The 15,443-nt window shown below is 36.4% G+C and overlaps 2 protein-coding genes across 8 annotated transcripts; both read left to right on the top strand.

Moving 5' to 3' along the window:
- LOC143471789 (uncharacterized) lies at nucleotides 1–1,503 on the top strand. Its single transcript, XM_076969917.1, has 3 exons — nucleotides 1–344; nucleotides 553–620; nucleotides 724–1,503. The coding sequence occupies exons 1-3, from the start codon at nucleotides 277–279 to the stop codon at nucleotides 1,491–1,493; spliced, it is 906 nt and encodes a 301-aa protein (XP_076826032.1). The 5' UTR covers nucleotides 1–276; the 3' UTR covers nucleotides 1,494–1,503.
- A 5,950-nt stretch (nucleotides 1,504–7,453) lies between these two features.
- Nucleotides 7,454–14,458, top strand: LOC143454678 (ADP-ribosylation factor GTPase-activating protein 3-like). Of its 7 annotated transcripts, none has more exons than XM_076955028.1 (15): nucleotides 7,454–7,590; nucleotides 7,706–7,824; nucleotides 8,187–8,397; nucleotides 8,476–8,680; nucleotides 8,761–8,889; nucleotides 8,964–9,419; nucleotides 9,967–10,093; nucleotides 10,794–10,947; nucleotides 11,154–11,386; nucleotides 11,464–11,572; nucleotides 11,755–11,883; nucleotides 12,177–12,206; nucleotides 12,784–12,860; nucleotides 13,022–13,157; nucleotides 13,291–14,458. In XM_076955028.1, the coding sequence occupies exons 1-15, from the start codon at nucleotides 7,522–7,524 to the stop codon at nucleotides 13,300–13,302; spliced, it is 2,196 nt and encodes a 731-aa protein (XP_076811143.1). In that variant the 5' UTR covers nucleotides 7,454–7,521; the 3' UTR covers nucleotides 13,303–14,458. The 7 variants fall into 7 exon arrangements, with proteins under 7 accessions (XP_076811143.1, XP_076811144.1, XP_076811142.1 ...); XM_076955029.1 differs by having other exon boundaries at nucleotides 8,758–8,889; nucleotides 11,467–11,572; XM_076955027.1 differs by having other exon boundaries at nucleotides 8,758–8,889.
- The last annotated feature ends 985 nt before the right edge of the window (nucleotides 14,459–15,443 follow it).

Raw genomic sequence — 15,443 nt, 5'->3', positions numbered from 1 at the left:
AATTAATTAATGAAATCAGGTGAGAGTTTTAGGTTCAGCAATTAACTTAGTTTCAGTTCCTTGAACTGATACTGCTGCTGTTTTGTATCAAGGCATGGCTTAGCCTACTTGAGTTGCGCGGGAAGATTTTTTCGTTCCCCACATTTCTCTTCGACCAGGCAATTAGCAACTAAACTCATTAGCATAGGCCTTATGTTGCAGGTGTTGTGTCATTAAAATAGGCTACTGGAAGTCTGATTTCAGATCTTGTTATTGTGGTGCAGTTGTTGAGATCTAATGGATGTCAATTTGAAGTTAATTATTGAAATAGATTGTGACCCAGAAGACGATGCAGCAAACTTCATGTAAGATACGATATGCCTATTAATCAATTAGCCAACTGCTGTTGAGCTTGTCCTGTATGGCGGTCACCCACAGCGTACGTTCTCGCCAATTTATAATAAACAGCCAAGCAAAACAACAAATTAATGTAAGTCGTAACGAATATTTGAAGAAATGCTGTACTGATATATTGATGTCATTTAATCTGATAATGAAAATATTTATTTGCAGATGTGGACAATGTTTGCATAACTGCACAAGTAATGAAACTTTGCTGGCTCATCAAAAAACTGCTCACGGTATATTTGTTTTTTGTTTGAAACTTATTTCATTTGGAGCTCTATCATTGGCAGATTCCGATTAAAAAAATCAAACAAACTTAATTTTACACTTGTCTTGCAGAATCTTCTTGCAATAATGTTACAAAAGAAAAGCTGATGGAATGGTGGGAAACAGTGGGTGGCATTAAAACAGATCTAACTGCAGATGCGGTTAACTATTTTATGAAGCTATTTTCTTCGTACAGTTCACCGGATGAACTGTTTCATAAATTCTCCTGTGATGGAATTACGTGCATCCCATCACTATTTTTCTTGCCAAGAAAATTGTCACTATGTTTAACACGAAAATTGTTTGATGTATTTTTATCACGCGTTACCACTGTTGCACACAACAAAAAGGGGAAACACTTGACATTACACAAGTTAACCCGAGACGAAGAATTCATAATTCAGTACATAGGTGGTTATATTTTGCAGAAACTCACTAAGCGCTGTATAAATCCGAGAGAAATAGATCTATTGTCTTGTTTAACTGATTATAGTAATGAAACCAGTAATAGTTCCTTGATTTCCGCTTTAAATAATAACAATTATGGACATCTTACAGTTCCAGCGAAATCACTAGTGAAATTGTTGATGTATGTAGAAAGTGTCTTTAGGAAACAAGACATAAAGGAGCACATCATGGAAAGTTGCATGTCTTCTTTGAGTGTTTGTAACATAAAAGATATATTTGAAAATCTTGTTTTTGATGAATGTTTGCAAAAATTGTGCATGAAAATATGTAAATTTTACGTGAAGATTAGATGCTATCAAAAAGCCAATCATTTAAATTCAGTACTGCATGTAACCTCTGATCAAAATGTAAGTCTGAGAAAATCATTAAAATGAATGTACATTACATAGTTGTCTTCTTACATGTACTTCGTCAGTTTTAGCTCAAGAAGGATTAAGTGTTACTGTATTGCACAAGCAGACTGTCAAAACACTCGAAATCAAGTTATTTCTTTCGCTTCGGCATTGGATCATCGCAAACATCACCATGTTTCCAGTCAATAACGTGATTTACATTTGACCCCTTAAGTGACTTGATATTCTTTTTGCACATTATCACATTTTCAAATTGTGCATATTGGTGAATATCAGGCACTTCATTTCGACGGCCAGTTTGTCTCATATGACCGAAATAGGCCTCCAATGGGTCTTGGTTTAAGCGCTTAGTTAAGACGTATGAACCTTCTGGGCTGTTCTCCAACAAGAATTTCACCAATTCAGCAATGGCCATGGATGTGGAAACTAAACCGTCGTAGGTTTGATGGCTCAGAAACTGCTTTGACTGTTCGGAAACGGACCCAGTTAAACTGCTTTTCCATTGTTTTAACTCTGAAAGGAATGTATTAAGCCATTTCAGACGAGGATCATCAATCGTTGTATATGGTTTCAAGTCTGGGTTGTATGAATAATTTAATCTGGTGTTCATGAGGTCAAACCACTTATTCATCAAACCAGCAAACCACGCACTCATCTTCATTTCTTCTCCACCACGACTCTTCATTAAACTGGAGACAGTTCCAGAGAGCAATTGTGCGGCATAGCAAACCCGCATTTTTGCGTAACTCTTATGGGAAAAATGGCCATCAGTCAACTTGCAACTTCTCAACTCTGAAATTTCAAATAGGTAGGGAACATGGCAAAAATGCTCCCACAAAATGAAATGTTGATTGTACTTCATCATTCTAGCTCCACCTGGACGGCTGGATCTCACACAGTTACAGGCTGTCTTCAGCAAGTGTGGAGGGTCACTAATCAAATAAATAGGCATTTCTGGCTGAGAAATATTAATGCACTTGTAGGGGACGGTCAAATTGGAATTATTGAGCAATTGGAACAATTTTCGATTGCAGGATGCACCATCAGCAACAAGTGCTAAGACTGTAAAACCACATCCGGCCAAGGATTCAACCACTTCCCAGAACATGCTAACCGAGTGAAATGCCTTTGTATTCTTGGTGGCATAAAAGACAATATGCCGGAAAAAATTGCTGAGGATACTCCTACCATAAAATTGTAGGGCATGTGTGGCAGGAGCTTCATTGTTGTATTGTCTGTCGACACCCAGATCAACAAATCCTATTATTCGGTCTGTTGCTGCATTACACACAATATTTTCTTTCACTGTAAACAAAATAAGCAACAGGCTATATCTCGTGCATATACAGTTAATAACTTGTGTCATTGTTTTGTCATAAAGCAATAAAGCAAAACAATACAATATGACTCGGTCTATCTAAATTTTTCATCCATTCATTTTATTTTTACCTTAAATGTGGTGAACGAAAAAATCTTCCCGCGCAACTCAAGTAAGCTAAGCCATGCCTTGATACAAAACAGCAGCATTATCAGTTCAAGGAACTGAAACTAAGTTAATTGCTGAACCTAAAACTCTCACCTGATTTCATTAATTAATTTCAATTAAATTTAACACCCAATGGATCCCAACAACTGCACCGTAATAATAAGACTAATCTGTTCCAGCAGCAAACAGATCTGAAAATCATTGTCGTCGTCTGCATGTTTATTGTTATGTAGTGAACCGTGACCGTGGAGAAAGTAGAATATGCTCCAAGAGAATAAAAGAAACAAACATGACGTCATGCGCAAAAGAGAAGTTTCTACTCATGTGTTTAAATCTCTTTGAATACACCAAACTTTTTAGATTGATTTGTTTTCGTTTTTAGTTTCAGAAATCAAAACGGACTTTTCTCCTTTGATTTCTATGGTCTTTGTTGCGGGGTGTACGTGTCATGAGAGCAATGCCTGATCAAGTCTCACTGTCTCAGTCAGCCTAGTCGACTTTGCTAGCCTAATTCCTAGGTTACAAAATATAGAGATTTGAAATAGGCTAAAAGGCCTGTAGCTGTTGGCTTATATCAATAAGATTAGGAAATGTGTGCGTAAGAACTAAGAAGACTATGTTTGGCAAATTGCCCTTTAGACAAGGGTGGCCATATCGATCCATTAATAATTTGTAGGTTGTTCCCGGTATATGCCTAGAAAAAAAGGGTCTAGTATATAAGCATATAAGTGCAAAACCAGATGACGTCACAATTTAAGTAGCTGAGATATAGTATAGTATATAGTATAGTATACAAAGGTATTCCGTGGTTGTGCACTTGTATACTAAACACCCGAAAAACGTTTTGTAAAAATGAGGGATCTACTGGTGTAGCAGAAGTGCACAACCACATGACGTCACAATTTGAGTAACTTGGGTCTAGTGTGCAAATCCTTTGTGTGGTTGTGCACTTCTGCACTAAACCCAAAAGATGTCATTGTAATAACTAGTCAGATGAAGAACGTACTGTGGTCGTTGTACTTATAGCTTAGCCTGTCCAATGTTACAGTCCGAACAACAGAGTATGGAACAGAGTATATTTAGCTTTTTTTAGAGATATCGGTTTTAAATACTAATTTTGCAGTACATATCGGAGCAAAAGTTAGTAACTCCTATTTGGAGAATTGGAGACATTGATTTGCCCTGTTGTGCACTGCCGTTTTAGGAAAAGAATCTCGGGTGTGCTCTTCGCATACTCCACATTCTGGGTTACAGTAGGGCAGGCATGCACAACTCAAAACAGTACGCGGGCCGTTTCAGGGAAAAAATATTTTTCGCGGGCCGCATGCTAACGTTGTTGTAACTAACGTGTAGCCTACTTTATATAATGTAACCGTTAAATAAGAGATATCGTTGAGAAGATGGTTACTGTCAAGAGACGGTTGCCTCTCGCACTACAGTATCTAGTTTTTAACGCTTATCGGCGGTAAAGCATCGGATTCGTTGATTGTGTCACTGTAACCGTGGAGAAACGTTTATTATTGTTTTGTTCTATTTATCTCTCATAAGAGCTTGTAACTATGTTTCGACGGTTTTATAACAAAAGTAACCCCTCGACGGTGACAAACAAAAACAAATCCAACGAAGTATAAATTCCTAACATTAACAAGAAATCTACATACAAGACAAATATCAAAAAATGAAATTTAATGAGAAACGTTACATCTTTTGTTCGCAACAAGCAAGTCATAATTAGGCGAGATGCTGGAAGTTGATATTTTTAGGATATCTTCCAAATGTCCATCAGTAAGCAAGGATCGTTGCTTACTCTTGTTATAGTTCATTACTGAGAACGTTTGCTCACATATATATGTGCTTCCAAATAAGCTGAAAATTTGTTTTGCCATGGTAAGCAAATTTTTAAACTTTTCTTTGGGCAAAGACTTGTAAAATTCTTGCAAACTGCTTTCTCCATATTTTGTTTTGTACAAAGATGAAGTTTGCAAATCAATGACCTCCATTTGTAAATGTGGAGGTGCTTCTTCCGGCTCTATTGAAAATGGATTTTCAATGATTTTTAGCTGTAGTTTTTCTTCACTGGAAAGAGAAAGCCTGCTGTTAAATTCTTCAATCAGAAATTTGATTTGTTGAGCATATTTGATTCCTACTGCTGAATGCCTCTCTTGCAAAATATGCTGTGAACAGGTTGGAAAATGTACCAATATTCCATCTAAAAGCTGATTTTTGAAAAGCCCTAACTTTGCTTTGAACCCGTTTACCGCAGCAAAAAGATCGAAAATCAGCTGTCCTTTTCCTTGAAGCTTCATATTGAGGTCGTTCAAATGTGAAGTAATGTCGCAAAGAAAAAATAAATCTTCATTCCAAGACAAATCGTCTAGCTCGGAAAACTTTTTTGGCTCCGTTTCCAAAAATTTCTTTATCTCGTCTTTCAAAGCAATGAACCGTTTTAGTACTTTTCCTCGACTTAGCCACCTTACATCGGTGTGGTACACTACGTCACCATATTCTGCACCAGTTTCTTCAAGAAACGATTTAAAGAAGCGATGCTTTACTTTCCTAGTCCGAATGTAGTTTACAATCGAAACTGCGACCGACATCACATGATCAAATTTTAAAACCTTGCTGCATAAAACCTGTTGGTGTATGATGCAGTGGTGAGCAATTATGTTTCTACCAATAACCTCCTGTAGCAAAGACATCGCTCCTTTCGTCTTTCCGCACATTGCTGGAGCACCGTCAGTGCACATTCCAACCAATTTTTTAAAATCAGCGAATAGTTTTGTAGTAATGCAATCAACAATTTCGCCGCAGATGTGTTTTCCAGTGGTACGACCTTTCATAGACTGCATACCAGCAAGGTTCTCAGACACGTTAAAATTATCGTCAATGCCTCTTATAAACACCAAAAGCTGTGCTGTATCAGTACAGTCCGTACTTTCATCCACAGCCAAAGAATAAGAATGAAATTCATTTACTTTTTGTTGTAGTTGATTTGTTAAGTTTGCCGGAATATCTTCAACTCTTTGTTGTACAGTTGTACGTGAAAGACTAACGCTTCGAAATTTCTCGATCTCTCTCGGGCATATCCTAGAAACTGCACGCAACATGCATTTTTTAACGAATTCTCCCTCAGTGAAACTTTTTCCTGCAGCAGCAATATCCGTTGGTATTTCGTAGCTAACTCTGGTAGCGGTAACATTTACCGGACGCTTAAAAAAATTTCGTTCCGAGCAAACATTCTTAAGTAAACTGTCTGCTTTAAGGTTCCTTTCAGTAGCATCTAATTCAGCTAGGTTCGGGTGATTCGATTCAAAATGGCGTCTCAGATTATACTCCTTTGGGACTGCAACCACATTTCGGCAAACAAGACACAGTATTTTCGAGTTTGTTTCTGTAAATAAGTATTTACTTGTCCATTCTCGGTTAAAGATTCTGCCCTCATTTTCAATCTTCCTTCTCTTGTTTTCAGTTATAACGCGATTACGGCCTTACGGGGTACTGTATATTTCACAAAATGCTGACAACTCAACCAACAGTAAACTCAACTTTGTGCGGAAACAAGCAACAAAGGTTGGATTGTTCTTGTAAAATTTTTCAGCAAAAATGAGCGAAATCACGGAATAGCTCGCGGGCCGCATGAAAAGGTTTCGCGGGCCGCATGTTGTGCATGCCTGCAGTAGGGTATCAGCATGAATGGCTTAATGAGTCTATAAACTTAGGCCTACGTATAAACTGTATAAGATTGGTACTAACTGACAGATTGAATAACCTGATAACTACTAGTTCTAACCAGGGCTTTGGAGCAGGCATAAATGTTAAATTGCTCCAGCTCCGGAAATCTCTTTTACTATAAATTAGCTCCAGCTCCGGAGCTCATTGATACCACTGCTCCGGCTCCATTATGCCAAAAATTGAGGATAAACGCTCAATTTGGAATATCTAGCGTTTCAAAATAATCACAAACAAAACAGCACAATCAATGAACACAAAACAATTATTTCTGCACAAAGAAGTGTTCAAAAACAATTCGTACGAAGAAATAATATTGCCTGTATCAAGTCTTCTTTCATCGAGCATCATAAATCTTATGAAATACATCGGAACCGGAGCTTATTTTCAAACAACTGGCTCCAGCTCCGTTGAAAATGCACGGCTCCGGCTCTAAAGTCCTGGTTCTAACAGATACCTAACCTTAAGCCCCAAAGACTTAGGAGTAGCCTGATAGTTTTTCACAAGGAGGCGTTTGTGTAAAGACGTAAATTTGCCTGTATTTGTTATTATTATTATTTTGTTATTACCAGTAATCAGTGTGAACTTGTAATCAGAGTGCACAGTTTAGAATAAGCATTACTGCTTTTCATGAGCTTCAGTGCTAAACTTAAGGTGCGTTATTTTTCACTTAAATGACTTGGACAGAACTTTTGTGAACTCGAATTTTCAATTGATTTAAAAATCCAAAAAAATGTTTGTTTGCTCTAGCCATAAATGCCTTACATTGTTTTATGGCAGGTTTAATTTTTTGATTATTTCTGTATATTGTGCTTGTACATCAAGTTCTAAGTCATGACTACTGCTCCCTTAGATGACATAAAAGCTATTTTTAAAAGACTCAAATCGGCTAAGACAAACAAGGTAATTGTTTGTCAGCCTGTTATTGAATATTCTTAATATTTATTGAAACAATTCTTAGTTGAGTTGTGACTTTTTAGCATGGTGTAGGCTTACAACATGTCATTGTTCTTTTCAGACTTGCTTTGACTGTGGTGCAAAGAATCCTACTTGGGCCAGTATCACATATGGTGTGTTTTTATGCATAGACTGCTCTGGCATTCATCGATCTCTTGGGGTGCACTTAACATTTATCAGGTAGGCATAAAGCTGTCCACATGTTGACATGTTAAGGCTGTTTGTTGTCATCAACTGAACTAAAATGAAAGTTTATGTATCAACTGTATCTTTGATGTATGTTTGTTAAAAGTTTTGCTTTGGTTATATTTGTTATGTAATCATGATCAAATAAACATAAAAAAATTTCTTGGAATAAAATTAATTAATGTAAACAATAGTGGGATGCGTCAATCTCTGTAGTAACTACAGAGGTTTGGTGCAAATATGTAGTCCAGATAATGTAAAGCACCTTGAAAGATTCTTTATTGTTCTTCATTGGTTTGTAAGTAATTTTATGTTTTTTGTTTTAAAAGGCTTACACATCTTAAAATTTTGTAAAGGTCTGTTGAATTAGATCAAAAGTGGACATGGGATCAGATAAGGTCAATGCAAGTAGGAGGTAATGCTGCTGCTCGTACATTTTTTCGGTCACATGGATGCAATACTTCATCCGACGATCTTCAAGCAAAATATAACAGTAGAGCTGCAGTTTTGTATAAGGGTAAATTAAGTTCACTGAGTGCTGAAGCAATGAAGAAATATGGCTCATCAGTAAGTCATTCTTCAAAAGTTATACAGGAACTTTGTATGTTGTCACTCTGCTAGTGTTTTTACGGCCGTTTTTAATAGGTGTTACATATTCCAACAAAAACTGAAGGGCCTTCAAGTTCTTCTGACATTAAGTCACAAGAAGAAGACGACTTCTTTACCAAATACAGTGGAAGTTCACTTGTAGCATCTACTGCTCTTAGCAATAAAACCAATGGTGCATCCAATGAAACCACAGGGCTTAAGACAGTATCGTCATCCCCAGCTATGCTTAACTCTTATTCTAGTAAGTTTAGTTTGTGTAGTTTAGTTGCTTAATTGTTTGTCAGTTCTGCGCAAAACAAATCATTGATTTTGTTTTAGAAGTTGACGAAAAGTCATCTTCCCTGTCCAAAAGTGAAAATGCTTTCTTTGAGAATTTTACATCAGAAAAGTTGACTTCTGTTCCAAAAATGTCTCCAATACTAAACCAACATCCCTCTCCCAAGAGCAAAGGTTAAAAAAATTTTCTAGCAGAAGCAGCTGTGGTAATATCTATTTGTGTGTTTAATCTTTGCCCAATTCTTTAGATATGAGAGGTCCAAGAATTGAAAGTGCTCTGTCCAATTGGAATGAAGCATCAACAAGTGACCAGAAGTTATGTAAAAATGAAACTTTGTCCCCAACCACCAAAGCAGAAAAAGAAGATGCATTTTTTAAAGCATTTGGTATTTCCACTCAGTATGCAACAAATGGAACTGAATTAAATGAAAAAGAGCTGTGTATAAATCCTCCAGTTCTAGAAACTAAAACTGCAACTAAAATGGAATTAAATATTGCTGATAAGACTGTGGATGATCTTGATGACTGGCCTGATATGGATGAACCAGATGATAAACCAAGACAGGTTTCAACTGGCTTGGCCTCAGAAAAAACAGTCAAGTCAGAAGAAACTTCAGTAGCGGAGACACCATCTCTGCAAATGTCTTTGTCATCATTAAATGCTGTGAAACCTTCCTCCAGTCTTCTTGGCAAAAAGAAAAAATGTACGAAAAATCTTTTCAGATAAGCACAGATTTTATCGATGTATTAAGGTTTATGATTATTTGTAGAAAATAGGGATGCACCGAATATTTGGCGATTCGGCCGAATTAGGTAAAAATGCCCAACTTTGGCTTTTGACCGAAAATCGAATGCAATATTAAGATACTTCTAAAAACCTGCATGAAAATTACTTCATTGCAAGAAAACTATAACAACAACGGATATACGATTGTTATTGCACGTAACAGAGAATCTAAGTATATCATTTAAATACCTTTTCGTTGCAATTTACAACAAGTATGCAGTACTTTAATTCCAACTTTTGCATTTCTTTAATCATGTAAGTATAGGCACTGTTTAGTTCACTTTTGCAATAAAAATACTTGCAATACTAGATTACAGGGTTCGGCCAAAGTAATTAGGTTACTTTTTCCAAAGATTTGGTTTTCGATCGAATCCAAAAAATACGATTCTGTGCACCCCTAGTAGAAACATTTTTTAAACTATTTAAAAGTATTTCTCTATACTTCACGTCTGTTTTTATGGTAGCAACCACAGCGAAAAAGGGTGGATTTGGAGCGCAGAGAGTGAAAGCAAATTTCGAGAGCTTGGAAGCATGCGCTAAAAAGAGTGAGGGTGTATCAGAAATTTTATCTCCAAAACCTGCTGTGGAGTCGTATGTTTGCATTTGTTTGTTACATTAATCCCCTAAGTCACCTCATATTGCTTAGTCCCGGCTGAGATCCTATTGGTTTTTGTATTATAAAGTTTGGCTCAGAAGTCTTTGTTTAACTCGTCTATTTGCGTAGCTCACCACTGTTTTACCAATATGTGAGCGAAATAATTGCCTGAAAGTTTGTCAGACTTTTAAAAACTTTGCCAGTGTGATAACAGTACTAACTTTTCGTCTGCTACGACTACACCAGAGTTGTTTTGCATCGCTGCCTACAATCGTTAGTAGTGTAACATTACCCCATTGTGTGTCACAATGTGAGTTTATGGACACATTATTTTATCATTTTACACAGCTTTCGTTAGTGCGATTTGGAAGAGCAACAGAAAAACCTGGACAATATTTTATTTTGAGAGTTTTGATGAAAACTACATTCTTGTACAGCACCCCAAAATGCTTCTTTTTGTGTTTTTCATGTCTCATATGTTCATTTTTCACAAGTTCTCAAGTTTGTGTAGGCCTGTGCATATAAATGTGTTGTTTGCCTAAGTCGCAATTTTTCTATTCTCCCTGAGGTGACTTAGACAACTTTTTGTTAATACTGTATTTAAACACTTTTCAGATGCATTTTATTGAAATTTAGTCATAATTTATTATACGTTCAGCTATAATTTTCCATCTAACAATCATTATTTTTTAATAGACAAGTTTCTTCACGATTGTCTTACGGTGACAACAAACCGCAAACAAAACTGACAGAGAAGCAGAAAGAGATTTCAGAGAGACTGGGGATGGGTGGAGGAGCAGGAAGTAGAGGAAACGTCTCTCATCAAGCATCTATGCAAACTATTGAACAGGTTTGTTTGGCACAATTTCTATAGAGCGGAATAGTTTAAATTGACTGTTATTGCCGCAAATTACTTTGAACGCTAATCGTTGGTTTAAAATGCTGCTGCTGTAAATAAATTTTTATAGAAATATATTTTAGTATCAACACTGTATGCACTTGGCCTCAGGTTTGATTTGATGTAATGAACCCATGAAAAGAAACTTTATCAATTAGGTAAATCCAAGAAATAGCAAAGGCAGAAGAAACCAGAAGGGTAGAAGGAAAAACATGTATCTCGACTTGGATTACAGTGACAGCAGTACTGATGATGATGAAAATGATGACTTTGTTGTCATTAAAAAATCACCATCATATCTTCGTGGCCTTGAAGATGACATGGAAAGGTTTTCCACCAAAGAAAAACATGTTGTCAGTTCCTTTTCACCACCTTCCTATACATCATCTAGGTTGGAAAAACAAGCTTTTTCTTTTGGCTTCTGGCACTATTTCTTCATTATAACATATCCTTAATGTAAATTTGTAGTAGAAAGTCTGAGTCAGTACACACCGAGTTGGACCAAGCCACTAAAGACAGGATAAAGGGGATGAAAGGAATTTCTTCTGACATGCTCTTTGGTGCAAATGATAACGATGTAAGTTATTAGCAGTTTTCTGTCGTGTGTACTTTCTATTGCGTAATTTTCCCCAAGTTTTGGGCAGTTACTGTAGCTTAAAAACATTTGAAAACTACAAATCATGAACAAAATTTTCCAGAGAAATTTGTAGGGTATACAGTACAAAAAATATTGAAATTCATGTATTCCTATTGTAAAAGGATAATAACAGCCCTGATGAGTCCACAGACCCAGTAAAAACACAACCTAATAGACCATCACATCGACGTAGAATGACAGTGGCGGGTTTGGTAATGCCACTAATTGAAAGTGAAAGTAAAAGAGAGGAGGTATTTGTAGGAAACACAGAATCCTCCCATGTGTAGTGCTTCTGATGTGATATCATAAGTGCTTTAGACTTTTGTATGCTTTGTAGAAAATAGTTTCATTTTTTCTACCAAATATAGTTAACTCCACTTCAACTTATCTAGTTTAGTCTTTTCCCTGACTTTACGGTGAAGTCATTCCAGTTATTAAGTTTTCTTATTAATTTGATGGTTTCGTTTAATACTCAAAATTGCTTGAAAAAGAAATAGATAAAGCACATATAAAATTATTTGTAACTTATTTTTCCTCCCATAAGACGGTTTCATGGACAAGTGGTCATAGACAGGTATATCATAAAGTACTGTATTGTGTAGAAATGTGTTTCTGCCAATTAGTTGTAGTAGCACGTGTGTTGCCTGGCCCTTATGCTGGAATGGAAACAAATGTAAAGGTTACATCATTCTGTTTAATCTTGCCTGGTACAAAGAACTTTCCAAACAACTTGCTTCTTTCTATCTGTGATAAAATTTTATTTGTATGTGTGACAATTACAAGCAAAATACCTTTATACATAATATTACCGCATTGTGTGTACTTTCCTTCAACTGTATTTGCCTTTCAAATATTTTATTATTTAATGTTCTATCATTTGCTTTTCAATATTTGGAAGACCATACATTTTAATTCAGGGTTTTGAAACTTTACATGTAGTAAAATAGTAAATGGTGGCATAGTTGGTCTTAGATTGATGGTGGTGAGATAATGGAAAACATTATTAGACCTTTGCACGCTTAATTAGCATATTAAAATTTTTAAGTCAAAATGTAACCATTAAATATCTATGTATATGAATTTATAGTTTCAGATGTATTTAGCTTCAGAGAATGTTTTACTATAAACATTGTTTGTTGTCATTCTCTTAGGCTCGTGCCCGACTTTCTAAATTTGATGGACAAAAAAGCATAAGTAGCAGTGATTTTTTTGAAGATAGCTATGTGAGGTGAGCTTGATGAAATGGCATAATATTGTACGCTACATTTACTAGTTTGACCTAAAACCCCGAGAACTAACCTTTTTGCCTGTTTTATGCAAACCCAAGGACCATCTTGTCATTTAGCGAGTTTAGGGGTATATTTTTTTACATTTCATTTCTGTTCTCAGTCAAATACCACGTAGAAGTTCGTCTGGTGGCATGGGCCCGTTACTAGCCACTGACATGTCACAGTTGAAGGAGGGTGTGCGAAATGTAGCTGGTCGACTATCATCAATGGCAAATGACGTTTATAATGCTATTCCTGTAAGTAACAACAGTTTCATTAATCTAGTTTATTTTTGGTCGTTGGCTAAGAAGTTTGATTTCCATTGTACAGTATTTGTGATAAAATCGCAAGTCATGTAGAAGTCATTCAACTTTCATCCTTGCTTTTCAGATAAACAGGTAAAGTGGATCTCACGAGCGAAAGATGCCCAGTTCATTAAACAGGACATTTTCTATGCTATGTTAATATATAACATATCCAGTTTTGTTTTCTGTATACATTTGGCTAACGTTTAGGTTTCTCAGATCTGTTATTTTATGAAGACAAGCGTGCATTTAGAAAAAAAATTACTCAATGTTTGCCAAACAGTCTAATCCACGAAAAGGTGGAATCTGATGTAAATTGTTGCCATGGTAGTCGTTAGCAGGTTCTTGGTTCGCGTCGTACTTTGTTATTGTCTACCTGCTAGATTTTTTTGTGTCGTTTGTAATTAATATCGTTTTCTCGTGGTGGAACGGCGTCATAGTGCATTTTCCATAACCTCCAAACACTTCGCCTTTTTACCCGTTCATACTAAACAGTTCACAATGATAATGGCTTGCGTTTTGCGCCAATAGACACATTATGCCGGCGTGCCTGTTTTTTTTAAATTCTTTGTGTAAGATTTCCAGGATGAAATGACGTTAAGTTGTAGGACCAAGCAACGCAACGGCAATCTTCGGAATAAACGCAAGTTCTCGTAAATGCACGTATACTTGGTCCAATTTTATTCCTTTTTTGGAGGCCGTTATTTCTTTTTGGTGGTGATTGTGCAATGCTTTTATCCCGACCTGGGCTTTGTTTTGTGTCGGTAAACTAACCGGGTTAGAGTTTGTATATGTTTATTGTCTTTACGCTTGCTAGTATCATTTGCGTTTTATTGCCGCTTAGTCACTTTGCTTGGTTATGGCGGTGCTCAATTTTTAGGAAAATCAAGTAGGCCAACTAGAATTGAAGTGTGTTTTAATTTTATTTATTGCTCTTTTTGTTTGCTTTTATTTTCAATTTTGAATTCAGTGGTGGGACAGACCCAACATGCAGCAAGAATTTCAATCACAGCGTTTACAAAATGGCGTTGGAAAAAGATATATTTTTGGCATTGCCATAATCAAATCAATGTATAAATTCTTTCAGAACAGTTTTTATAGCGATGTCAACCCTATTTACACCTGTACCTTGCCACCGAAAGTTTTTAGTGTTAAAGTATCATCGCTATAGTTGAAGTTTTTTACAAACGACACGTATCATAACGCCAAGAATGTGTGGGAATGGCGAATAAAAGGTATACAGGCTAAAGGTATATGAAAGAACTCTCTCATAACTAAATTTTATTTTCATTCCCATTTGTTGGTCTGTTAGCAACATTACACTCAAATACCAGCCTCTCATTTTCATCAAATTTTCGCAGTCTTGATGCAACGAAGATGGGATTAAATTAGTGGTTTAATAAGCCCATCAAAGGCCATGCTATGGGCAAAGTTGCAGTCCATGTATTCTTGCCCTGCTCCGAAAGAAACAGACGATATGACATGCACGTATGAAACAGAAGTGTCAAGTGCAGTTTGCTGTACATCATTTGAGACAGATATTTTCAGCTGCAACGACCAAAAGTTTTTAACATAAAGAAAATATTAAACATTCTACCCGTCTGTTGGCTTCAATGCTAACAGCTAAGGACTGCTATAAATGCATTAAACGTATTGCGACAAACAAATAGGCTATAAACGTATAACATACTGCACTGCAGCCCTTGTTTGTAGGCAGCATGAAATGGAACAATAACACAAGGGAACACAATTTTTGTTGACTTCGATCTAACGATTGTTTTTGACTAACTTTTGGGCGCTGATTCCAAAAATGACATCAGTTTTTCTCTATCACGTCAAGTTTTTGAGCTAGCCACCCACCGCTTTGTCTCATAACCCACAAAAAAGTACAACATTTAAGACATTTGCGTTCATTGTATAAATCTTTTTAAGAACTACAAGCAACTGAAAGTAACTCAATGGTTTTCAAATAAACATTTGTATAGCTCTATTCTGTTCCTTAAAACGCATATTGCTTCTGCAGGACAAATAAAGTGCGAGTTTTAGGGCAAAAATTTACGCTTGTAGCTTTTCCTGGCATGTTCAAGCTGTGGGCATTCTCGCTTAATACTCCAGCAATAGTCAGCCAGCATTTGTAAGTCCCATCTTCCCTGATATCTTTCCTCCATCACCTTCAGATCTTGGTGGAATCTTTCTCCTTGCTTATCGCTAACCGCAGCAAGGTTTTCTGGGGAATTA

Source organism: Clavelina lepadiformis, chromosome 1 (assembly GCF_947623445.1).
Source record: "Clavelina lepadiformis chromosome 1, kaClaLepa1.1, whole genome shotgun sequence".
Classification (NCBI taxonomy): domain Eukaryota; kingdom Metazoa; phylum Chordata; class Ascidiacea; order Aplousobranchia; family Clavelinidae; genus Clavelina; species Clavelina lepadiformis.
The sequence above is the reverse complement of the archived record's forward strand: the minus strand, read 5'-3'. Positions and strand labels throughout refer to the sequence as shown.

What these genes read in the sequence shown, in the direction of transcription:
- LOC143471789 (XM_076969917.1), top strand. Translation starts at nt 277, where the DNA reads ATGGATGTCAATTTGAAGTTAATTATTGAAATAGATTGTGACCCAGAA. An exon ending in GACGATGCAGCAAACTTCAT is followed by an intron (nt 345 to 552) that starts GTAAGATACGAT and finishes ATTTATTTGCAG; the next exon opens with ATGTGGACAATGTTTGCATA. An exon ending in TCATCAAAAAACTGCTCACG is followed by an intron (nt 621 to 723) that starts GTATATTTGTTT and finishes CTTGTCTTGCAG; the next exon opens with AATCTTCTTGCAATAATGTT.
- LOC143454678 (XM_076955027.1), top strand. Translation starts at nt 7,522, where the DNA reads ATGACTACTGCTCCCTTAGATGACATAAAAGCTATTTTTAAAAGACTC. An exon ending in AATCGGCTAAGACAAACAAG is followed by an intron (nt 7,591 to 7,705) that starts GTAATTGTTTGT and finishes TGTTCTTTTCAG; the next exon opens with ACTTGCTTTGACTGTGGTGC. An exon ending in TCCCTCTCCCAAGAGCAAAG is followed by an intron (nt 8,890 to 8,963) that starts GTTAAAAAAATT and finishes CCAATTCTTTAG; the next exon opens with ATATGAGAGGTCCAAGAATT.